Consider the following 26,909-nt stretch of genomic DNA (forward strand, 5'->3'; position numbering starts at 1 on the left):
AGAGAAGCTGGAGGTGTTCAAGGCCAGGTTGGATGGGGCTTTGAGCAACCTGGTCTGGTGGGAGGTGTCCCTGGCCATATCAGGGGGGTTGGAACCAGGTGGTCTTCAAGGTCCCTTCCAACCCAGACCGTTCTACACTTTACTGCTTCGTCTGATGTATTTTTTAAAGCAACTAAAGAGTGATAAAAAATATTTTTACCGCCTTAATTTAGGAACAGAAAGGGAACCAAACGCAGTGGAAGGCGTCCGGCGGGAATCCTGCCCATGAGGAGGTGCCTTCACCCTCTGCTACCTGAGCCTTTCACGCACGATGGCCTACGCTACGTCACTGCCCTTCTTTGCCTCCGCCTCGCCCTCTGTGCACAGGGTAAGCGCAGCAAGTGCGGGGACGTGGCTTGGGGACAAACACCCTGCGCTCCGCCTCGCTCTCCCCGGGCGCTCCCCGGGGCACGGCCGTGCCCCGGGGAGCGCCCGGGGAGAGCGAGGCGGAGCGGCGGACCCCGCCACGGACAGCCCATCCCGGCCGGGCGAGAAGCCCAGGCAGCTAGAGTGGGGGACAGGGACACACAGGGACCCCATCCCGCCCTTCTCCCCGTATCCCGAAGCGGCGGGGCGGACCGGTTCCCTCCCCCTGCCCCTCCCCGCCGCCCTCCCCCGGGCTTTATATAAGGCCGCGGAGTTTCCGTGTCCTGTGACTGCAGTCAGGTGGTTGCGGGGTTTCCCTCCCTCTCTCTCTCCCTCCTTCCTTCCCTCCCTCCACACTCCTCCTTTCCCTCCCTCCCTCCTTCTAGCCCGCTCCGTCTTCTCCCGCTCGCCTCCCCTCCCCGGCGTGGGCCGGCCCAGCGGGGGGAGCCGGCCGGGGAGAAAGTTGGGAGGAAAAGCCGCCGGCTGGGGAGAAAGTTGTGGAGGAAAAGTCGCCGGCCGGGAAAGTTGAAAGGCGGGAGAGCCCCTCCCCGGCCCCGGTCTCCCCGCCGCGGCCCCGTCGGGCCCCCGCATCGCTGCCGCCCCCCTTCCCCTCCCCCCCCGCCGCGGAAGGGCCGAGGATGGCCGGCGGGGAGGGAGCGGGCTCCGGTGTGGCGGAGTGCCGGGAGCATCTCTTCAAGGTGCTGGTGATCGGGGAGCTGGGCGTGGGTAAAACCAGCATTATCAAGCGGTACGTGCACCAGCTCTTCTCCCAGCACTACCGGGCCACCATCGGGGTAGATTTCGCCCTCAAAGTCATCAACTGGGACAGCAAGACCCTGGTGCGGCTGCAGCTGTGGGATATAGCAGGTAAGGGCCGGGGGCGGGAGCCTCTCTGCAAGGCGAGCCCCGAGGGGGCGGAGGCCCGGGAACCCGGCTGTGTGGGGTCCCGGGGCCCGGACGCTGAGGAGCAAAGGGTATTCTGACTGTGAAGTCTCTCTTCTTGTTTCTCTCCTTCCCACTATTACCTGCACCCACTCCTGTCTGCGTTTGAGGCATAAAAAGAGGGAGGCCTCGAAGAGGGAATGAAGTTCTTGACTTTTTATCGGCTCTGTGTGCTCCTGTTAGCTGATGTTGTGGGGCTCTTGGTTTGGCTCGGCCGGGCCCAGAGGTTTTACAGCAGTCCTCAAAAAGCTGCTCTGCCTTGTTTGGTAGCTCCAGAGCTCCTGGAAGGTTCCTGCTCGTGCTGCTCCTTCTGACCCGTTTGCCTGGGAGCTTGTGGCCTTGGATATGACTGCTGCTTAAATTCATTCATGGTTATGGCTCCATAACACTTCTAGAGGGAGTAAATACTTTTTCCCAAGTAGGTTATGTTTAGTAAGCACACTTTTTAGGTTAAAGGTAACTCAAATAGCTAAAATTGTCCTCAAGGGAAGTACGCTCAAACTTTGTATTTTTGGAGTCACCTACTTAATTTAAAAGTAACTTGTGTCCCTGCAACATGGAGTAACAGAATGGGACTTGTGTTAGGCTTACTTCTACATTCAAATCATGTGTTTGCATATCAGAAAGATACTTTGAGCATATGGAAGCAGAAAAGCCCTGTTCGCTTGTCCAAGCTACATCTCATTCCTTTCCTATATATAATTCAAAACTGGTTTTAACATATCTGTCATAAAGATTCCAACTATATATCTATCATGGTTAACTTGCTTATGCAGTGGTGTTAAATGCCACAGAACAAACTATTTAGCTGTGATCTTGTAAGAAGTCTGTGTCCTCAACTCCTTAATCATCCCAAGTTGGTGTTATATTTCTAGTTTTCTGTGCAGCTCAGGTATTAATCTGCAGGTGTCTTCATCCCTCTCTGGCGTGTTCAGAATATCTCCTTGGATATGAAAAAGTAGACTTTATTTCAAATGCTGGTGTTTAAATTTATGCTACTGGAAGATACTAGGATGACAGCTGGTAGTTACTGTTTCCATGAACTCTCCGTTTTATCAAGTGGAAGCTCGGAAAAGAGGAAGCGTAACATGTGGCTGCTGTAACCCTGTGACAGACGAGCTGTATGTCAGGTCCTGGTATTTCTGCTCTAAAGGTTATCTTAAACCACTTCAAATATGATTCCTCAAACTAAAAAGCCTGCTTCTTAGTGCCATATGCTGAAACACATGATAGATCTTTCTGCTGCTGGCCTGTAGGGCAAACTAAAATATTTTCTAATTGCTGTTTTGGAAAACAAGTAAAATGTTGGCACGCTTTCTCTTCTGATAGGCTTCTTTTACAGATCAGTTTCAGCAGCCTTTAAATCAATTGTCAGTATTGGTGCAAGCTGCTACAACGCTCTGGATGTACTTTAGCAAGTCTGAGGTTCCAAAGATTAAAGAGGGGATCCTGGGGTTTGGCAGGCTGCCACATTTGTGTTTAACTTCTGCTCAGCCTTGGTTTCTGAGGCTGGGTTAGGTGCGTGCTTTGCCGAAGCAACCTGTTTCAACAGGCCAGGCACGAAGCTTAGCTGTAACTTGTAACAAAGCTTGGACAGAACATTATGGCAAGTCCTGTCAATACACCCATGCCTTCAAGATCTAGAAGACCGTATTTTTCACTCTTGATTATTGTCACTAGGGTATCTTGGACACTGTTATGTGAAAACTGAGTTAAGAGCTGCTGCTAAGTCCCTAGAGGCTTGTGCTATTATTGCTGATAGATTGAAGAAGAAACTTTTACCTGTCACTGAAATGTTTTTCCTATTTTACAGCATGAGTATACTTTCCTATGAAACTCCTGAGTAACCTTTTCCTAGCAAAAATGAAAATACCACTATTTTGTAATTTGTACTCCAAACTCTTACGTCTAGTCTGGTAGTTTAGGCTAGTTTGGTTCCAAGGGGTTGTCCATCCTTCCCCAATCAAAAAAAAAAGGCGGAAAACAGAAGTAATCTTAGTCTTAGTGATTTTTCTGATTAGGCTGTGCTTAGCCATTGTGAGAGTGACAGTTCAGACTCCTATAGAACTTGACATCTTGGTTAAGCATTAGTCATTAAAATAAAAGGGATTTTGGTATCCATAAGGGTGTTTCATGGTCTTAAAACTGCAAAAGTCCTTGAGCTGGGAATGTGTTCTCTAGCTGTCTATGTCACTACTCATGAGTGTTTCTAAATGCCTGAGGACATTAAGAGGTTTATATGGAAATTATTAGTTAGAGAACCAGGTTGAAGATGGCTTCTATGTAGTCATAGCATATATTCCCTAAAGCGCTTTACTGAAGTGTGTAACAAAGTATCTGAGCATGTGATAGTCATTCCCTTTTAACTCAGCAGCCCAACTGTCTTCTGGCTTTCAACAGTGCATGTAGATAACTTTGCTGCTATGTGCAGACAAACAGCTTTAGATCTCTTGAAGAGATCTAAATCTTATGGTAAATAACATTACATGTGACTTCCCTGAAAGCAGTATGGTGCTGGCATCCTGAATTGATTTTGATGCATTTAAGAACGCTTCTGAATTAAAGTCTGACCCTTAAGCACAGTAAGGCATGTCATTTTTCAATAGATCAAAGCTTGTGCTTTTACAGTTCATCATAGAAAGCTTTCCTCAAAGAGCTGGGTGGTGCAATCTAAGGTTGTCTACCTATATCAATGATAAAAACTAACCATGTAGTTCAGTCATCAGCTAAAGATTATAAAGGAGATACTGGGCTGGCTTGAGGTGTGATCATAGCCAAAATGACGAATGCTGTGTATTGCAATGCAGCAGGTTCCTGAGTGACTTCAATTTCTTGTGCTAGCTGAGTTTCTTTCAGTGACTAGATAATTCTATCGAATAGAGCTTGACAATGTTATACTACCTATGCTGTTTTTCTGCTAAAAATAGCCTTCCTGTTGCAACGTACAAAGTAATGCAAATTCCTGCAGCAGAATCAAAGGGGATGGGTGTGAAATAGTGAAGGGGGAAGAAGGATACTGTTGTGCTTAGGCTTGTATATTGCAGAAATACTCAGGCATTTTAGTTTTTAGACACAGGTTGTAGTTTCTTGAATAATGGAGATAAAAAAGCTTGGGAGTGAGACTGATCAGTCGCTGTCAAATTATCTTGGTTGCAGCACGAAGTATTCTGAAAGAAGCTGAACAAATTACATGCATGTTCATACAGGAGCAAAACTTCAAAACCATAGCTGCCTTTAGGCATTACTCTTGTTTTTTTATCTTGACGTGCAGAGTTATGTTAAATCTCCCTTCCTGGATAAATTCTGAAAGTGTTAGAAGCAGGTTAACCCCCTTCATCAAAGGACACAGATAATTGGTGAAATAAATGGGAGATAGGAATGAGTCATTGTGGTAGAGAGATACAAAACAAAGGAAACTTAATGATGGGGAAGTGCTTTTAAAGTCTATTTTAATACACTGGAGATTCCTACTTGACAAGCATACTGTTTTAGTGAGTATACTGCGATGACCACAATGTAGTGTAGGAGGTGAATACAGCATATTGATGAAACTCAGTCAAATATCATTGAAAAAGCACTTTAAGGACTTTCTGTATCATAAAAACTTTTGATCCGATCTTATAAGACCAGCAACTAAGTAGTGTTAGCTGCTACTTTATGATCACACTTGTTATCACTGTCAATCGCATCAGCCTGTACAAACATGCAAATCTCTGGAGGACAGGAGTGGTAAAAGTCACAGGTGACCACTTGAACTTGGCTTCTCCGGAAGAATGTCACTAATGACAACTGGTAGACAAATTTGTTTTTAAAGCTTTGACTGAGAGATTCTGCATTAACATTGGTTTAATATCACCCTTCTTCCAGGACTTTATTAGAATTTCTTTGGAAAAGTGATTATTGAAACTGAAGCACTGCTTTAACTGCAAAAGTGTGGCTATGAAATTGGCCAAACAGAAGAGTAATGATTGTACTCCAGTGTTCTAAACATGCTTTAGACAAGCTTTCAGGAGTTGAATGCCAAAGCTTGTAGCATGCAAATTTATTATTAAACTCTTGTCTGTCTCCATGCAAAGATCTGAAATCTAACTTGTTAGAGGTATATAGCAGCCCCAAAGAGGATGGAGGAATTGGATTAAGTATTTTGCTCACATACTAAGTTGAGGAAGAGCTGGAATATCCCATCTTGTCTATGAAGACAAATGAATCTTAGATATGTGAGCTGATGTTAAGCTTTTAACTTTTTTAGGAATTTAACTTGCTCTCACCTATAGGAAGCCGTGAGAAATGGTGAAGTGTGTGCAGGAAACTGTGGATGTGGGAGAAAGAGGATTTAAACTGAAATGAGCACTTGCAAAGCAAGACAATGAAGGCAAAACGAAAGTTGTCTTACTTAGGTATGCAGGTGCTGTACCTAATAGATCTTAACCTTTCCTGTCCCAATGGACTATCTCCTCTGGAAAGGTAGAGTGCTTGGTAGCTATGCACCTTCTGTGGAATGTAGCTGTGTACTGCTGTGTATTTTGGTGGCAGAGTTTCAAAGGCATTCGGGCCATTCCCAGTATGTGAGATAGAGTACTTCCATGTGAAAAACCTTATAGCTTAGACAGCTGTATATTTCAGTTTTTCTCAGTCTGCATTTGTGCTATTGATGTCAGAAGAATGCCAAGTTGCTTCTATGTACTAGGTCACTAACTGCTTTCTTGCATTATGGACTGATTCTATTTTTAAAAAAAAAAAAAGTCTAAAGCAAACCTTAAGTGGTGACAATGCATCCCTGAAAGTCTATAGGGGTCAACCAGAAAACATATATAGCCAGCTATACATACATAGCTCTATGCCAGAGGCACAAACTTAAATTGCTTTCCAGAGGAGTCCCTCCTAAGTGTGGAAAGCTTTGAGGCACTAGTCTTTAGAGGTAGTCAAGGTAGTCTTGTACCAACTTGTCCTTACCCACAAAACACTTTGAAGGGATTAAAATGGCAACTCCTGCAAAGAAACCATGAAGAAATTGCCTAGCTGTGTGCCTAGTACAATTGAGTGTAGGGTGGAGGCTAGAGAATCTGGGCATAACTTGCCCCCACCTGTGTTTTTTTCCTCACTGTTATAATGATATTTAATGAGTGCAACCAGGAAGGGAGAGTGAAAAATGTGCACATGAATAACTGCATGAGAAACAGATGCAGAACTTGGAGTTCAGAGCTTTATTTCAGAAACTGGTTAGTGGTCTGAGGTGAGGTTATCTCATAGTTTATATGGTGATGGAGGTTCCAGCTGCAGATGCTTTCATGTGGAGGTGGGAGCACTATCATTCTGGTGACAGCTGAGGCAGGTCAGAAAACTCCTAGTCAGGGATGGAGAATCTTTTTATGTTCAGACTGATGAAAAAGATTTGAAAGGCCTGTGACTGATTTCAGAATGTTTTCTGCTCGCACACATTTAAGTATAAATCTCATGTCAGAAACTACTTAAAGATGATGTTGTTTGGAAACATGCAAGACTGGCAGATAAAGTTTGAGGAGGGGAAAGTAAAAGACCTGCTCATGTTGGAAGGCTTTGAGCACTGGCTTAGAAGCAGTAGAGTCAAGAAACAGAACTGTAAGGGTGCTGTATGTTTCCTTCTAGAAACCACCCCTCTGTGGGAAATCTTGTGTGGGTGTCCTTTCTTGTGACTCTTCTGGAACAGCTGAATTAGAGCGATGAGCTTGCAGTTGAGAATGACTTGTTGTGCTTGGAGTTCTACAGTTAAGTATCCAAATGAGTGCTGAACACGTTAAACTTGTTTATTTTTGGTGTGTCTCCAGACTTCAGACATCTCTGAATGGTTGCAGTATGCTTTCTTTTTTGGAATTCTTCTATTTAAGTAATTTTTTATGAAATGCTATCAAGTAAGGTATGGTTATTGGTCTTGCTGATGAAGCGATTTCCTTGTCTTACTAGTGGGGTGCTGAATCATTCATATTAGTGCTCAGTACTATGTTATGAAGCGATGCAGAGTGCTTGTATATGTTATCTTAAACTTAAAGCCTGTGTGCAGATGGAATTCCAACAGAATATGGGAAATATTACTGTCTTGAAGCTGGTGTTGAAAGACAGTTTAGTATGGTAATTTTGATTATGCAAGACGACTGTTCAGTTAAGTTTCAGTTAAATGGTAGAATTGAGACAGATGTTATTTGAGTGTCTTGGAAGCAAGCTTAGAATTTCTCCATAGGCTTTTCTAGGTGCCCTACAAAAAATGGGGTTAAAGATGTGATATTAGAAGGCCATTTGATCTAGAACATGTTTAAAAGAAAGTTTGCTGTATTGCTCTTGCAGGTACTCTTAATTTCTGTCAACAATGGAAGCATCACTTAGTACTTGAGCTTCTAATCACTATGGAATATATGGAGCTTCAGCCTTATTTTTCAAATAGATAAGGTTCATATCATATAGAGCAGTTACTCATAAGCTTTATGCTGTCTAAAAGGTCACAATAAAAATACTTCTCTAGCATTCTGATACAGAGAATAAAGGATGGATGGATATCCATCAAATGGGGGGGTGTGTGAGCTACTTGAGGTACCTAAGTTTTCATGTGCAATACAGCAGACAGGAGGAAAAATAGTATATATCACAGAACATAACTAATTCTGGGATCAAATTATAATGTAAACTATAAATCTGTGCAGAAAGCCACTAACTTACCTTGATTATAAGCTTTTTTTTGAGGCAAGTATTGGCTGAATCCTTGCACTTCACGTAATTGTAACTCAAGTAGTCAGAAAGTAGGCTGGATTGATAAGTGCATTACCCTGCAGAGAGAAACTGATGCAGATAATATTAAATATTAACTTTTCTTTTAATGTATGGAGTTTACATGAATGTAAACTGACCTTTATCAACTCTCCTTGCATCAGTGTTGCAGCTTCAGAGTCTTGGAGTCTTCACCTTATTTACATCTCTACTTTGCCTTTTACAAGTTTGGTTTTCATCAGGACAGGGTGTCGCGGAAGTGTGTGTACAGTAGTACAATTTGAGTTGGCAAGTGCTGTAAAGGTGGTGTTCTAAACTGATTATTTTCTTTACCTGTCCACTGAAATGCGGAAGTCTTAGGTGCTTGGCTCCAAAAAAGGCTCCAACATGCTGTATAAAATTTCTTCCTTTCAGAAGAAACACCAGGATTTAGTCTCACAGCTGTTAGAAATACCCTCTTTGAACTCCCAACAGCAGCCATTCCCTCCAAATACTCACTTTAGAAATTTTGCAGTGTGATATGCCATGTCAGAAGGAAGTGATTTACAGTAAGGGCACTTCTATTTGTATTTTCATATGAAAGCATACAAATAATACTTGTGGAATTCTCACAAGTGTTAAAGCTAGCATGACCAGCAGCAAGCAGTGACTGCAAAACATAACACACTTCTCAAGCTACCTGTGGTAAACATCAAATGTTTGAAATTTTCCTCTGGCTGTGGAGCCACAGAACAAAGGTAGATGGGGTGATAAGTATACGTTTTGAAAAAAATGATGGGATTTCAGGGGTTTATAGAGCTTGTTTAGAAATATATAACTTAACTATGTCTAGAGAAAGCATAGTCCACTCTTAGCAGTAGCGGCTTGTAGATCAGCAGCAAATGCAAACCAATATTCCTTATTGTATGGATTTTAGCAGCTTTTCAAATAATATTTAAAAAAACAGCCTCTGAGTGTCACTACAAACAGCTTGTGGGAACTTGTTCTTTAAATGCTCCCAGACTAGAGTGTTGGGTAGAGCAAAGTGGCAGCTATTTGACACAAAATTCCAATCACACACAATGTGCCATGACACATTGACCACTTTAGCGATTAACATTTTTTCAGTCTCGTGATAAAGTTTTTCTTGAGACAAACTGACTTTAGAATTGTTCTCCTGTGTGCTGTGAAATTCTGTAGTGCCATGCAGCATCACCGTTAAGTACACAGTACAGCTCTGGCTGCATGGCAGTGCACCAAAGGAGACGGATTAGAGGGTGTCAGGCATGAAAATAGCTTAACTCTGGCAGATGACTTGTTTAAGTCTAGTTAAAGCAAGGTAGGAAGTACCAAGTCATGCTGTGGCTGGCACTAACTGGACTATGTCATCTCTATCTGAATACTAATGCAAGGAGAGTTTTTCTGAACAGCTGCATTTGATGCTAGTTAGAAATCATTTAGCTTGGTTAACTCTACTTCTCTGGGGATGGAAATCTAGGGCTTAGTCAGGGACTTCCTCTTTTGCTAATTTGCTGTTTATCAAAGATGCAAGCAAAACAGGTGAAGCTTTTATGCAAACTCGACTGTCCTAATATTACATATAATATATTTGATGTTGGGCAAAGCCAGTTGAACTATACGTGTATGGTCTTGCCTCTAAATTTCTTGAAGACAAGATAGTAAGTTGTTAAAGTTAGTTTGGACAATCTTGAATCATATGTTTAAAGAAGGCTTTCTACCTTTGTGAAGGAGAATGGTGTGCATTTTCCAACTATCAGGATGACAGATGTGATCAGCTTTCCTGATGGAAATCAGATGTCTATCAAGTGCTCTTGCTGTTTCACTGGTAGTAGACAGGAGTGTCCTGCTTTGGAATAAAGTATAATAACACCAAATAGTGACTAGGAAGACTAATCTCATTGACTTTGAAAATTCAGGTAGCTAAAAAATTATTGGGTTAGATTCTGGCTGTGTTTTGCAGTGAAATTTCAGAGCAAGTTTCTAAGAACATGTGAAAGCACTTTGCATTGTGATCTAAACAATCAAAATGCTGCTGCACCTGACCTGATGTTAGTCAGTGACTTTTCAGTGACTACAGACTAAGTCTGTCATGCATACTGTATATATAGTATATTGTGGATGTTGGGTCCCTGACAGTGTCTCACTCAACACAACTGCTTCCACTGCTCCCTGCCACTGTCTAACATAGACATAGCCAGAGTTATGTCTACCATAACTCTTTTGGTAAAGTGGGAGTCATTTGAAAAGGGATTAACTAGCTAGTTACCTTTTCCCTGAAGACTGTCTTTCTGAAGGGCTTGAGTTATTGTAAAGAAGAGGTCCATTCAGTGGTCAGTTAACTTTCCTGCTTCACCCTGAGTGAGAAAGAGCACTAGCAATTCACTTATATCATCTGAGGCTGCTTTTGTCTGTTAGAAACTGTAAGAGCTGCAGTCAGTGAAACTGTTTCTACTACTATCTAACACAGGAAGGTGTAATGTTCTTGCTTTTTAACCTCTTGGTGTTTGTCACCAGAACCACAAATACCAATTACTTCCACAATGGTGGAAAGTAAAAGTCAGGCTAGATGTGCTTTTTAACTCTTACAGGTTTTTAATATCTGGTAGAGGTGCTAGTATAGTTCAGCATCTCTGTGGTTCAAACACTTGGCAACTTTGTGCTCATAGCTTAAATGGGTAAGAATGAGGAGTGAAGAGCCATTAGTACTGACCGTATCGGTCTGTCTACTCACTCTCAATCTATGGCTGCTGCCCATGTGAAAAAGCAGGTAGGCACACTTTGAGCATGTCCTGTAATATTGATAGTGGTTTGGTTAACCTACTTCTTGCTGAATAACAGATTCTATCTAATTGAGTAAGACAGTTCTGGGACAAGCTGTGCTGGTTTGGGGAGAGGGGAGGAAATGCTGTCAGCAGTGGTAGCTCACCAGTAGCATATGGATATATCTTGCTGAAAAGGAGCCTCAGTCAGCTCGTACCTGACCCAGGGAGTGCTAAAATGTACATTAGATGTCTGGAGAACCGGGAGATACATCCTCAGGGCAATTCTGGATATTTGCTGTATTGTGCCAAACATCCAGCTGTAGGACCAACAGGTATCCAACGTGTAGTCTGTTCTTGCCTGTGGCTCCTAAAGGACTTGGATGAGTTGTGAAAAGGACAGCGATTCTAACTCAGTGAGAGGATTGGGCTGCGTGCCCAGCCATTTTGGATGATGTTTTAGCTTAAGTCTACCACATTGAATAACATGAACTTTGCTGAGAGATGGAATTGTAAATAAGGAGCTGCCACTCAGATGTTCCTTGATGCTAGTAAGTGAAAGCCTGATGTTAGAAATTCAGGGAGTTGGGGAAAATCTTTTGCGAAGCAGTACAGCTGGAGCAGGAAAGAGTGCTCATCGGGTTAGGCCTTATGTTGGCAGAAGGAAGACTGGAAAGAAGGGGTTTCACGTACTGTTGAATTGGGGTTTTTCCTGTCTAGGATGAATTAACGCACAAACGTATCATGGTGCAGGAAATTGTCTGAAACAACTAATTTGTAGAGTTTGGCACTGAAGTCTAAATAGTGGCACTATGCTTGCACACTGTGGCTAATAAGGTCAAAGTAGTTGATAACAAGGACCTAAGAGCCATGGTGTTGGCAGTCAAATTAGAGTTAGTCTGGGTGTCGCTAATGACCCTTCTTGAATTTTGTATGACTAATATTGACTATTAGTGGTCATGGCGAATAGTTGATCTGAGAAGGCTTCTCGCAACGCGAGGAAAATGTTAAAGTATTCCCAGACTAGAACTGATTTATTACAACCATTCACTATAGCTTAATATGCATCTTGTGATGCCTGAGTTCACTGCAGTGTATAGTACCTATTTATAGAAAAGCTGAATAACTGAAACATACTAGCAGGATGCTACTTCTATGCATTTTGAACTCTTAATTTGATTCACTGGGTCTCTTTATCATTTTCTTCACTACTGGAGTATTTGTTGCTGGATAGTTTTTTTGACTTGGTTTTATAGATTACACTGATCCTGTGTGGTATATTCCTTGTTTCTGTTGAACTTAAACTGCCTTTTAAACTAACTGAACACTGATTTTCAGTATTCTGAAGGACAATGTTAGCAAGAGCTGCCTAGCATTATTAATAAACTGAGGACCTTTTGCTATTTATCAGACTTGACAACTCCGTATTGTTGGGTCCAAGGAAAAACTGCAAATCTTCATTGCAAAGATCTAGTTAGCAGCAAACAACTTTGGAATAGAACTCTTCTGCTAGTTGTGCATTCAATTTTGGATGACTTTAGTCTAAACTATGCTTCTCTAGTTTAGAATTATTTGATGTGGAACTGTCAAATTTGTTAAAATCAAATTTTGAGCTCTGGACACCCATTAAGCTGATTAGCCTGTCAAAGATGACTTGAACTAACATTACTTCAACAAATGAAACTATTTGTTCCATCATTCTTCTAGTTGTCAGACTTTTCTAACTCATGGTCGTCTTTCTCTTCCTCATTAATGGCACAATTCTTGGAGGATATCAGAACTGCTAGTCTCATCTGAAAGAGAAGCTAGACTTTGTCTAGTTGTCCATCAGTACTCCTGATGTGTTAGTTGCATTTAACCCCTTAACATCTCAACTCTGGCTTCTGAGTTGTGTGGCTTCAGAATAGACTAAACTTAGATTTTCTTACAACGGGAAGGAACCTGTGTCTTACTGTCAGTATTGACAGATAACCCAAAATTTACCTTTATAGCAAAAAAAGCTGGCAAAGCTGCTTCATTTTACTCTCCTTGAGTAGGTTCCTGTTAGTTCATATAAACTACATGTTAAGACTTCTAGGTATGGTAAGTAGTCTGAGGGATGGAACCCCAACAAGCTCAATATCATGTTTATCTAATAGTCATTTGTACATTTAACTTGCTTTTTCTAGCTTCAGTTCCCATCATGTAAGAGAAGTTAAGAGCAAAAATAATGGTAGGAATGTAGGGTAACTCCTGCTAACTAAAAGCAAGAACTGCCACAATGATAAGTCACACTGCTGTGATAAACAGGACTCTTGTTTATTCCTCACACTGGGGAAGATTGCTGTAGAAACTCTTTAAAACGTACTTCAAGGCAAGGTTGGCAGTGTCTGAATCTTATGATGATATCATCTTTTGCAGTGAAGTAAAAGACAAAGATAAAGTTTCTAATGTCAAACCTGGCTATAATTTTTTCATGTTTTTTTTTAACTTATTGCTTCCCAGTTTACAGTGTAACAGGAGTAAACCATACAGCTTCCAAGCTCTAATACTGTTTTAAACTACACTTAATTCCTGTGGTGCTGCTGCGCTAGGGAACTGTATTAGTTCCTGATGCATGGCCCTATGCAAGTATTTCATTTAGTGTTGTTGCAATTACTGGAAAATATGATGACAATATGTGCTGAGTCATTTAGATGTGAAAACTTTGTGGTTAGAGAATGCAGAACTCTGCATTGCTGCAGCCACTTTCATACCACCAAGCAAAACCTCCGATGCCCATGACTGCCCTGTAGCTTCACTCCTTATCTACACCCGAACCTCTAAAGCACAGAGAAATTATAATTTTGTGGTACCATCAGGTTTATGTCAAGGCACTAGAACTACTGGGATGATTGACCAGAATGATCCTCTGATGGCCTTTCCATACTGCTGTAGTAACAAAGCCATTTTCTAGTTGTCATCCTTCCATGATTATACACACTGGAGATTTTAAGTCTAGTTTCATCTGATCACTTTTAGCCTCTTTCCCCTCTGGGGGTATGATCTACTTCTGGTACCGCTCAACACAACTTTCACATATAGTGAAATAACCACAGCAAAAATTCTGCAGGACATAGGAAAGGGAATGAAAAATCCCCAACTGAACTGAGCATGGCAAAAACTGAGTCAATTTAGTCTTAATACCTAAATAGAGAATGATGTTCAGACTCCAAACTCTGGAGGAGTGGTATGGTCTACAGTTTGGTTTTTCTATAAGTGTGCTTTGCAAGAAGAAAAGCACTTGCAAAAGCTTTGCCTGAAAGACCTGTTAAATTTTCAAAAGGCTGTCTAGAATGCTCCGCATCCCCTACGAGAAGCTCAACTTAAAGTATGTCCATTGTGAGTAATAACAGGATTGTAAAGAAAATCTAATCAGTTTATACTGAATTCTCTTCCTGCCTCATGCCATATACCTTTTACCACAACAAAACTCTTGCCATTTAGGCAGGCCATGTGTTATTGCTTGCATCTTTCTATGGAATAAAAAGAATATATCAATCCTCATAAGACCTCCAAATAAAGCAAGAGCGGTTATAAGCTAGTATGCAGATCAGGTCTATTGTTAGTGGATGTGAATTCTGGAGGTGAAAACAGCTTGTGTAATAAACTGTTTTGGAGTTTGGGCAACTTCAGAAAAGGCCAGCAGTCATATTGGAGTGTATTTGACCTATTAAAAGGCATTAATCTGTAATATTGCAGTGGTGTTAGCTTGTATGTGTGTTTAGGGGGAAGGGGTAGCATATCTGCCTAATGTAAAACTTAAATCCATGAAGTAAATATAGAGGCTCTTATGCTGATAGGTGTATATATATGCACTTCTGTTGTCTGTTTTCACCCAAATTTAAATTACAGAAGAACATGTATTAATCTTTTTTCCAAATAAAAAACTCATACTGTAACAGCAAAAATTTGGATTGCTATCAAAGCCAGCTAGAAGTAAGACTCAGATGATTGTTCTGGACAGTTGAAGCCCATGCTTTTTGAGGGACTGCTGTAGAGTACAAAGTAAAGCACAGTTCAGTGCAGGCTTGTGTTCCTACTGCTGTCTTCTGACACAACGAGAAAAGCTACTGTACAAAGCTAACCTTGGCTTCTGCATTATTCCAGAGCTCCTGAATCTTCCGGTTAGCACAATCCCACTTGCAGTGGCTTCTCTCCTGGTCAGGACCCCATGGGGGGGATTCAGCTAGTCTGCTGCTCTGCTACAAGACCGTTGCGGCCTTTCTGGCTTAGTGTATCTGGCTTTCCCTGACAGGGGAAGGGGCTGCCGTGGTGTTATGCTTCATGTAGGCTGGGGGGATAGTGGGGCAGGAGAAGTAACCAGTGTCAAGGGAGCAACCGCCAGGCAATCTTGGTTGATTGTCAGTGCAGCTCCCTAGCTAATTATATACAAAGGCGTTGGGCTAGGTGGGTGGGAAAGACTGACTGTGGTAAGATGTTGGGAATTCTTTTGGCAACGGAATATTGATTAAACTCATCTGAGCGATGACCAGACTTTCTGGCCAAGGTTAGGACCCCTGTTATTTCTTTAAGAAAAAACATTTGGTGGTGTTTAGGACTCTTCAAGTCTGGTTATGAGATATACTTTGTAACTTTCTTTTCTTTGAAAGCTACATGTGATGCTGTACATGTTCAGCATCTCATACAGCTTAAATGCACAGTATGCAGGTTTCGGCAAGGGTTATAGCTATAGGAGGCTAGTATGGCCTTGTTAACTGTTCTTTGCCTTTAAAGCTCTTTTGGATGGGAGAGCAGTAGGCAGGAAGGGATTCAGTCAATGGGAATGTCCCTCACCATGGTAATTGATCACAGCCATGTTTACCTACAGCATGCACAGCTGTATGAGAAATGGTAACTGCCTGATAATCTTTTCTGCAACTCCAAAAATACCCTAGTTTTCATATGTAGTGATTATGCTGTCTCTGTTCCTTGCTAGTAAGAGTTTAGCAACCCTTTCTGCAACTAATCAATGCAACTTAACTTGATGGATGTATATGTAAGAAAATTTTTGGAAAAACTTAAGACTTTTAATTAGAAAGACAGAAATCCCCACAGATCTCCAACAACTGAATAGGGGACTACTGGGATTGTTCCTCTTGCTGCTTCAAATTCATGTGCAGTCTCATGTAAGTAACAGCAAGTGGTGTCCATTTCTAGACCATTTTGGAGCCAAACTGAAGAAATCTTTCTGTAGAAGCCTGAGGCTGGTGACAGCGGTGTAGACCTTGAGATTATGCTGTTTGTTTTGTAGGCCTGTCCTATGGTGTAAAAGGCTATATTGCCTGAATTGGACACAAGACTTGGTGTTTTAGCACAGTTGGAGGTGTTCCCATGTAACAGGAATCAATGGTGAGATTGACAGCTGAACAAACAGGGAAGCTGAGAAGGAGCTCCTCATAGTTTGTGCGGTGCCGTATGCAGTGACTGGATTGATATAACTAAATTTGACCATGTGCAACTCCATTTAAAAAAAAAAAAAAAAAAAAAACACAACAACAAAATCCCCACAATCTAAAGGTAAAGCTTCTTTAGGTGACAGTTGATCTGCAGAAGTAGTAAAAGCCTTCTAGCCAAACTCTTTCCAAGTGGTATTTGATTAATGAAAACAGTGGGCACATGATGCAACAATTTGCAGTAAGGCTATACCAAAAACACCTTTTAGACATAACAATCCAGCCTGGAAAGGCCTAGGGAGACAATGTGAGTTACTTGTAAGTTCTGTGTACACTGTTTAGAAGACTTGTACCAGTATGTGTCTCTTCCGGTGACATAGTCACTGAGATGCAGGTTTGGTGCCTGGCTTGTTGGCCTTACAGTCCATGGCATTAATGCCACTTCAAAACTTGAGCTTTGAATATGGAGGGAAAAGCTTCCCTCTTGCACACTCCTTGTTCTCGCACAGGGGATAATGAGATGGTAGTGAAGAAATTCATGTGTAACTTCCACTCCTCAGAATAGGCTGGGTGGTGATGCTGTTTAAAGTATGATACTGCATAAAAGTTGAACAGACAGAAATGGTCTGCTTTATAGTTCTCTGGAACTTCAATGTAGCTGCTGCTGCTTTCAGGCAATTCTAACAGCTGCTTAGTCAACCTTTTCTGAAAATGTCTACAGGGAATGAGCTAATCGGTACGCTGAAGTACTGACATTAAAATGAGGCAATTGAGCTAGAAAAGCATTCTGTTGAACAGCATCCCTTGTCAAGTTCCTTCACCTAATGAATCTCTGGCTCTTTCTGAGAAGATGATAATACCCAGTTCTTCTTGTAACTGTTTGTCCTTGCTAATCAAAGGCGAACTTGAATGTTATTTATAAACAGAGGACAACTATGTTTCGAATTAAAATTCTTACTTTCTCTATCTAGTCTAAAACTGCATAGGCACTAAATGCAAAAAGCTGAAGTGATATTACACTGCAAAACTAAATCATGAAGTGCAGGGACTAGTTTTCCCAATGAAGACTTCTGAACAAAGCAAAAAGCTATTTTTAATAGCCTGAAGTTCCCAAGCAACATGCTAGCGCTTGACACTGCTGTTCCCACTTCAGTACAAACGCTACGTGATGGTCTGGCCTTCCAAGCAGAGTAATAACTGAACAGGCACTCTAATTCTATATTTCAAGTATACTGACTACAATAGTTTTACTTAAGAAAAGGTTTTAGTTGACTATACTCACTGACCATTAGTTTTCTTCTTTATTTTTTTTTTTAAATAATTGTATTTCAACTATTCTGATAATCTTGTATCAAATACTGGGACTGCTGTAGAACTCCTACAGTTGGAAATTATTCTAGAGAACATCTTAGACTTAAAAGCTGAAGTCAAAGATAATAGATTCAGCTAGAACTGTTAAACTAGCTCCTTTTGAGCTTGTCCCTAAGGAAAAAATCTATAATATCGGTGACTTCTTCAGAAGATGCTTTGAAGGCTGTTAGCTGTGGAACTTATAGAAATCCTTGTTTCTCACCCTCTAGGAAAAAAAGTATGGGTTTGCTTAAGTCTCCAGCTGAAGTGACTAGGTTTATATCTAAATCTTGCAGAAGCTTTTTTGAGAAGAGAATGATTTGTGTATAGCTGTGCTCATAGTGTTTTTAGGCATTATTTCTAAAAGAACACTACTCAACAAATAAGTTTAAAAAAAAAAAAAGTCAAATTGGTAGTTGAGATTGCAAACTTTTTAGCATCTGACTTGTATGGTACACATAATGCTGGTTACAATGATAACATGGATGGAAGAAGCAGTGGTGTATGAACTAGGTGACTAGACCTGAATGCTAAACTCATGTATACTAACCTGGTACAGAAGCCCATTTATATTGACAACAGTTCATGCTGAAATATTCTCTGTCGCTATCCTCTCTTTCAGGCCAGGAGCGCTTTGGAAATATGACTAGAGTATACTACAAAGAGGCAGTTGGTGCTTTTGTAGTCTTTGATGTCACAAGAGGCTCCACTTTTGAGGCTGTTTCAAAATGGAAGCATGATTTGGACAGTAAAGTACTACTTCCCAATGGCAGCCCCATCCCTGCTGTGCTTCTTGCAAACAAGTGTGACCAAAAGAAAGATGGCAGCCAGAATCCCTCTCAAATGGACCAGTTCTGCAGAGAAGGTGGCTTTGTTGGATGGTTTGAAACATCTGCCAAGGTGAGCATAAAGACGAAACACATTTTAAGTCTTCTAAGTATTGGCATAGGAATGGATGAATGTAGTCATGTGGGGAAGAAAATTATCAAGTACAGGAAGTGACAGTCAAGTCTCCAGTGCTCAGCAAAAGTTGGAAGTGGTGTGCAGGCTAGCTCACACCTGAGGAAGACTTGAGGCATATTTGGTTTAGATTAGAACTGCATCTTAAATTCAGAGAACCTTAAAACCAACTGGAAACCTTGTTTAACTGAGTTGGTAAGTTTTTCTTCATCTTGCATGCATCAGCATCATTCTTTAGATGTTAATACTACTAAATGCTGATCAAACTATCCAAAAGATAAAAGTATTCTTTAAGTGCAGCTTTTTAAATTGCAGCTTCTGCCATCACTGTTGAACATAGGAAGTGGTAAGACTCCAGAAGTGAACAAGTTATTTGCTCACTTGTTACTACCTACCCAGATGATAATGTCACTAAAGCACTTTTCTGGTTTACCAGGGACTCTCAAGATGGAACTGGAGAAAAAAAAAAAGTTGTTCTGTATAGTAACTTAAGCTAAGACAGACGGCTACTTTATTCAAACAGATAACTGAGTAACTTATGTTGTATGCTTTCAGTCTATAGACTTGGTCAATGCACAGATAAGCTTGCGGTAGCTTAGTTGGAAGTGAAATCAAACAGTTACTTAAAACTCAATTGATCCTTAAAAATGAAAGGGTCTTCTAGACCAAACTACTGGTCTGGCTGATAACTTGTTTATATGGTAAGCTAAATCTCAAGGTCCCTCTTTTCCTTTGGTTTGCCTACTTCCTTTAACTGCTGCTGATGAACTGGCACAAAATGATGCTTAGGCAACTATTTTAAAGAAAAAAAAGTCTGTAAGAGGAGTATAAGAAATAAAGTAACAAGCCTCTTCCTGACCACTTTAAAATAAGGAAGAAGTTCACAGTGGAAGCTACACAGTGACAGGAATGAGTTAAATTAGCTAATCATTTCTTTGCATTTGAACAAATAATTCCCAAACCCACCCATCTATTACTTAAAAACTCACATTTCAAGGCTCTTTTTACTCCAAAAGAATACTAAGATTCTGCTTTGGGGTATGTCTTCCCTGAAGCTTCAACTGCCCATAACACTGCTATATATTAGTAGAAGTGTAATGACAGCTTGCATTTTAGGTGGCATTTAAGACACGACAATGTAAAACAAGATTCTTGATGCAGAGAAAAGTCCAGACAATATTAGTCCTAATTCAGTTATGAATTGACTTGGTTAAGACTCTGAAGAGGTGTAGTTAAAATAGCTTTGCAAAATTCAGGATAGCTTGCTTGTCTTATAAGCATACCAAGTCAATTCACGGTTTTAAGTCCTGCCTACTTAAATATCCTCATAGTCTGCTTTCGCCTTTCTGCTAGAACTGATACTTGAATCTTCAGTCTGTGATCAGTAATATAGGTCCCACTCCCTGTGGATTAGGACAATATTAAAGGCAAAAGAACTGCAGAGAGAATAAATATTCATACGGATAGCTTATGAACATCCTTACACTAAAATGAGGAGAATCATCTTCCGCTCTGGACAGGGAAAAGTGCCTATCTGCAAACAGCCAAAAGCAGTTTGTGGCTGACAACCGCAAGCTTGTAAAGTGCAGTAGTGATGAGTTAAATGTTCTCATGACCTAACTTTGCTCATGTAGAGTTTAGATATACAATTGCAGAGACAGAAGAGTGGACTGGGATGGTATTTCCTTTGAAACCAAAGATGAGCAATTCCAAACATGGCAGTCCTGTGGTGAGCTAATGGGTGGCCTAGCCAGGTCAAAGGTGTGGCCAAAGGCCCCTTAGAACTGGCCAGCTTGGCCCCTCAGTAACTGAGATACCTAGAGATGTATAGAGATGTATTTCATCAGGGTATCCTGCATACACATGCTTCAAAGCATGTATAAGAAAATGTAGAGTGGCTAGATGAAGCACCCTGATTTAGATGGGGTTTTGAGGCTGATAGAAAAGATCCTTTTACATAAACAAGCGCATCCAAACTGCAGCAGAAGCAGAAAAATGCTCCCAAAGGTAGAACACTACTGTGAAAAGTGTAACTGCCCATTATCTTTCCTGTTGCAGAAATGCACTTTGGCATTTGTAAGCCTTCCAAATGCAGGTGATGTTTTTACCCCAACTGCATACAGGATTAGAGTTGAAGTATCCTATTTGTAACATGGGTGAATAACTTTTTCTTGAACATTTCTGGTATTTTTTCTCAAAAAGCAAGTGTAGGACCAATGACCTGATGCTTCTAAGCTGTTTGTGTCATGCTGATGAGACTGTAGAAGAGTTTGTATTTGGCCAGCTTCTAATAGGAACGTGTAACTATTTAAAAAAATCACTGACTTCTTTCCTTTCAAAATTTTTAGGACAACATCAACATAGATGAAGCTGCTCGATTCTTGGTGGAAAACATCCTTGCGAACTACAAAACCTTTCCTAATGAAGACAATGATGTGGGGAAACCAAAACTGGACCTAGACCCATTGAAAGCAGAGAGTAAATCACAGTGCTGCTAATGCTACCACTGTTCAGTAAATGCGATGGGATGAGCAGCAAGACTGTTCCTTAAATCAAACTGCTGCTATGGTGCTGCATTGTGACAATCCATATGGGGTGTCTGGTATTATCTGAATAGGTGATTCTTGTGGGTGTTTACTTACTCAGTTTCATGCTAAACAAGAGTATCTTGTGAGTTACCACTCCACTTGCTTGAGTGGCTGCATCTAAGTCTGATTAGTGCCTTCTTACTTGAGAACATAAGGTAGTGTTTACACTCCTAAAAAGGAACAAAGACAACATGCAGTGTCTAGTTTTGCTTGTAGGACATATGCTACATTCCAAATAGGACTTGCTCATCATGGTTTTAGCTGAACAGACACTTGCACCTTTAAAGTAAACTTTTCCTTTTTCACCAGTAGTGTCCTACTTCAGCCTTCTCACCTACACACTTTTCCCTATTTATTATCCCCCACCATGAGGATCTGTCTAGTTCTCCTGGATCAAGACATCCCAGAAACTTTGAAGTGGCCAATGATGGATGGGAGGTATCTTAGTGTGTTCACTAGGACTGAGTGAAGTAGATGGCTTTTACCACTGATTGAGAACAAGATGGGTAAATGACTGTACTTAACAGGGTAAAAGCATGGTTATAGAGATACTAACAAAAATGCATCTCCAGCCATTTAAGGCAGAATATTTTCAGCTAATACTTTACATATGAAACACATTAATGAATACAGTTGTACTCTTGACACATAGTTACGGTAACCTCACCCATATGCACATCCAGAAACTTTCATGCACTAACACTGAAAACTTTACCAAGAGTGCAAAAAGTGAATATCTTACTGTCCTGTGCTAATGAACTTGCTTCTTTTTCCTTCTCTCTTGAGATGGCTCTGAATACCATGAGGGAGGGGAGAGGTACTGAAAGAAATGGCTTAACTGGTTCTTGCTAGCCTATCAAAAAAAAAAAAAAAACCAAAACAAAAAAAAAACAAACAAACAAAAAAAAAAAACACAAACCAACCCCAAACCAAAAACCCAACCCAAGCTCTAGCTCTTTCAATTTTAGAACAGTGCTGCACTCTTCTGACTACTTGGAGCTGGTGAACTTGCTTACCAGTTTGTAACTCTCTATATTGAGGTGGTTGTTTCCTTGTTATAACTCATATGTATTTTTGGCAGCAAACGAAGATCAAAAGGATTAGAGAGTTTTCACAGTTCTTGAATACTTTCTGGAACTCTGGCTCTGTTTGGCTGAAAGGCTTTGAAGCTCTTCTTTATTTTAAGGGTTTCTTCTGTCCTGGTACCTCATTGCTACTGACTTCAGAAGTCTTATCTTGCTTGGTCTGATGGTGCAGATGTTTACTTAAACATCATCATGAAGTATGTGCCAGACTGAATATACTTTAATCTGTATTGAGATTTTCTAGGCTGTCTTTTTTTCTAAAGAGTAACGTACTTTTTAAGAGACAAATAAATATATTTGGGCATCTTATGTATGTTGTTGGTGTATGCTTTTGAGAACATGAATCTTTACATCATGTGTCCCACCCTGTACACAAATGCTTTCATTGACATTTGAAAACAACTTTAGCTTCTAGTAGCTGCTATGTTAAAGGCTTATTTTAAATTACCATGGTAAAGCTTGGCATACGCTAAAACTGTGTTTAACTAGCTTAGGATCATAAGATAATTCAGCTGAAAGGGTTCTTAGGAAGTCCAAGCCAACATCCTTATCCAAGCAAGATCATACCAGGGTGCTTAGGTTTTCATGTGGTCTGGTCTTAAAACTTCAACAATGCAGACTGTATGGCCCTGGGGAAGTTGTTTCAATGCCTGACTGTCCCCTGAGACTATCCAGTCTGAGCCTTTCTAACTTCAACTTACATCCCTGGCCTTTCATCTTCCTACCACACACCACTGTAAAGAATGTGTCCATTTGGCTTGTGCAGATTTATTGGACACTTAAAGCTTGATTCCTACTTTTAATTTTTTTTTGGGGGGGAAGACCGTAGCACTTCAGAAAGGAAGTGGAAACGTATCCATGTTCCTTGCTTGCTGGCTTGTTTGTGGTGTTAACTGTTCTAGCTAACCTGGAACTACCATAATCTTCCTATTCAGTCACCTGCAGAACAACTCAATTTAGACTGTAAACTCATTATTAATAAGCTGTTTAATTTCCAGTGTACTGTCTTTTTTCTAAACTTTATAGCTGCACAAATCCAGTAACTAGCCAATGGAACATGTGTATAGCCTGTTTATTTGATGTTTCTTGACTAGATCAAAGCATGATAAATCTTGATGACCAGTCAAACAAGATGCAATTTCATGTTCACTTGGCTTCAACTGTAAGTTTACTGAGCTTATGCGATATAACAGCAAGTTTGTCACTAATGAGCAAAAAAAAAAAAGGCCAATTCTTGAGTCTGTCTAGTATGGCATACAAATTCTACATTCAAATACTAGTTCCTCAAATACTTCACTGGGGAAACTGCTAACTGTGGTGAAATACTCTAGTTCTGATACAGGCTGTCACTGACTGGAGAAGCTGAGCCAGGGTGAGGTTCAGGAACTACCATCTATAAAAACAAAAACCTAAAGTTTTAAAGTGACTACTATGCAGATTGTATTACAAAGCAGAATCTTGTAGTTCTAGTAGTATAAAAAACAAATTGAATTATACCTGCATAATAATCTTTTTTTTTTTTTTTTTACTTTCTAGGCGAAAATTGAGCTTTAATAGACGGTTAGTCTTCCTTCATGCTACAAACAGCATTTTTTTTTTTTTTTCCACTCCTCTTCCTTGAAGAGCATATTACTATATTTGAGACTGGTGGGGTGGATCAGGAAATCTGATCCAGATGGAAGGTGAAAACTAAGAAAAGACTGGTATTCTAGCCTGAGGCAGGGAATGGGAGCATCTCTCTGGTAGACAAGAAGGAGACTGCAGTTTGTGGAGAAATGTTTAGGTCAATTAACCTAGTCATGAAGTCCAGTCCTAATTAACCCCAAAACTTTGCTTTGGAAAGATCTGTGGAAGCTTAGACAGACCCAATTACCTAATTTAACTTTAGGCTAATAAGTGAGTAAAAAGTATCAGACATCATTTGTTTTATGTATACAGAATATATAGTAAAGTGATGATTCATCTCAATCAGATGAACAGAGGCCCCATACTATTTTATTTCATTCTCTCTTGCAGTCTGAAATATGTCAATCTCAAATGAGCAATTACGTGATTGCCTAGTCCCTACATTTAAGCAACCGTTTTGAGATGAAAAACTTCAGTAAAAGCCTGAATCGGTGCCTCAGTAAAATGTCTTTCCGGGCATGTTTCCATCAACTGATTTTGTAAAGGCTGGAGATGGCGTACAGTCTTCCTGGATAGTGGTTGGGCAGTATGTCTGTGCAGCTCATGCAAAGTCAGCCTCCATTAATTTAAAAAGCTTAATGAGGCATTACAGTTGCTGAGAAAACTAGAAAAGAGTTAGAGCAATTAGTGCAGTATGGGATTTTCTAGGTATATCTTAACTGCAGTCGTAGAAAAATATGAGCTATTCCAGAGTTTTGTTTGTTTCAACTTTGTGTCAGATCTATTGAATTGTGATAGTATTTAGTCTCCTTAAATTGAACAAATCCTTATTCATCAGTAGTGATTAATTTCTGGGGAATAGTTTGAGTCATTCTTACAGACTTAGTGCCTGAGTAACTATTTGATATATGGTGATATGTGGAAATAGTTATAAAGGAAATATGTGCAGTAGAACTATGGTATTTGATGGTGAAACATTTTCCTCTTAAAAACTGTTGTTCCCTTATCTTTCTAGTCTTAACATCTTGCTAGTGACCTTGGTTCCAAAACAGATAACTGGTTACCTCTTTCTTCCTTTACAGAACAGTATGGAAAGACAGTTCTCAAAGTGTGTGCATGCCTTCACCTTTTGTATAACGAATTACTAAAGAATTTAAGAAATGGGCATAGCAATATACTTGCAGCAGTAAAAAATGTATTAACAAAATGTCAGTGAGATAAATAATGATTCTGAATTGAAATACATCATTCACTTGGCAGTATGCAAAAGGTAATTTCAAAGTTCTTTGTCCTACAGCAGAATAATACGGGAAACGAGGAACATACTAGCTTCAGATCTGACTATGTAGTGAAGATAATTTGAAAGAAATTGTGCCTTTATTATACATGACCATTATAAAGCTCTGTTTGTAAGCTCACTTCTCTGTTTCAATTTGTGTCTAAACAGGAGGGAAAAAACAAAGTACTTAATTTGGTATATTTTTAAACACATGATTCTAGATTCCTTTATCATTACCTGAAATAGTGTTCATTAAGTGAAAATTTCTAGATTTTGTATTTTTAAAAGAATATAACTTTTTGCTTTTAGCCTGTATATACAACTGCAACCACACTTAAAACTGCACTGAAGTTAATCACTATTAAAAAGGATTTGCTATGATCTGTGGCATGCTTTGACTTAGAACAACAAGAATTAACTTTTTAAATCTCCTGAAAAAAAAAGTTACATCCTTAATTGTAAATAACAAAATAGTGAAGTAAAATGGTGTACTAAGAGATTTAGTAGTCTCTACAGCTCAGTAGTTAACACTTCATTAAGATTGTGTATTCTCATTTTAAAAACAGAAATATCCTTCTATCCCTCAGGCTACAATCAAAATTCATCATATCTTTTAGCCAAATATTTAGAATTTTTTTAAGAGGTAATACTACTTCCTCTGTCAGCATCCCTATTTCTTAACAATTGCGATAGCTAGAGTACCATACTTGCCCTCAACTCCAAACTTCAGATAGGTGTTTTCACACAGTATAAAAATCAGGAAGTCTTTCATTTTGACATAAAGACTTTTGTTATGAATCATCAAATGTGAATTTACACAAGATGGGCAATAGCACTGCCCGGTTCTCTGAGCTACTTTAATTTTCTTCTGCTGTCCATACTGTTCCCTCAACATTTAAGGGGAGACAGGATCAAAGTTGCAGTGGGAACCAGTTCACGAAAATACTTTAGCTTAAAGTTAAATATATGCCCATGGAACTCCGTGGTGCTGCTGAATATTTTACTGAATATTTTGGGGTTGTCTTTCTCCAAAGTGAGACTGTATCATGACAATGTGATCAAAAGGTGCTGTAGCAAAGAAAGAGGTCAACAAAAGATAAGTGGAAAGAGTAGCACAGCTGGGGTTCATCAGAATCCTTTCTAGCACCATGTCAAATTCAGGGGAGGCCAGAGAACTAGAAAAGCAAGATCAGATGAGACACAGTACCATAAGATATTTTTGAAATGGCAGTTTTCTGTTATGCAGTTGGTTGCAATTTTCTTCCCCTACCTTGTCATACTCCATCAGTTTTCCCAAGCTATTCATGTAATCCATTTCCCCACTTTGCTCCCTAACCTCAAGCTGACTTAAGAGTTAACAGAATACAGCTGCTTGTGAATAGTTCCAGTCCATCCGTCCTCAGCAGCTGACTGTTCCTAACTCTGTGCACAAGCTGCTCCTCCCAAGCTTTATCACATACTGTAGGGTTTCCTTTTTCTCAGGCATTGCCAGTCTCCACTTGCACTCTGCTAAATGGATTAGTTTCAGAACCTAATTTTTCCTATCCTTGATGAAAGAAATGAAAAAAAAAAGTCTCCAAAACCCAAACAAAAGAAAATCAAAATCCATTCTACCTCCCTTTCATCCCCTATCTAACTTTGTAGCAACCTCATGCTTGAAGATACAGCATCTGTTCTTACACCAGCTTTTGTGTCTAACTTTAATCCTGTTTTCATGGAAAACTTCCCAGAATCATAGAAGGTTGGAAAGGGGCCTTGGGAGATCA

The 26,909-nt window shown here is 40.1% G+C and overlaps 1 protein-coding gene across 1 annotated transcript; it reads left to right on the plus strand.

Annotated features, from left to right (window-relative positions):
• Window positions 1-1,043: 1,043 nt before the first annotated feature.
• Window positions 1,044-22,501, plus strand: RAB32 (RAB32, member RAS oncogene family; the record flags this gene model as incomplete). The annotated part of the gene is made up of 3 exons (XM_082480946.1): window positions 1,044-1,272; window positions 18,228-18,505; window positions 20,914-22,501. 3 exons carry the CDS (start codon window positions 1,044-1,046, stop codon window positions 21,061-21,063), a joined length of 657 nt encoding a protein of 218 aa, XP_082337072.1. The 3' UTR covers window positions 21,064-22,501.
• Window positions 22,502-26,909: the final 4,408 nt, after the last annotated feature.

Source organism: Vanellus vanellus (assembly GCF_965231255.1).
Source record: "Vanellus vanellus genome assembly, chromosome: 3".
NCBI lineage: Eukaryota > Metazoa > Chordata > Aves > Charadriiformes > Charadriidae > Vanellus > Vanellus vanellus.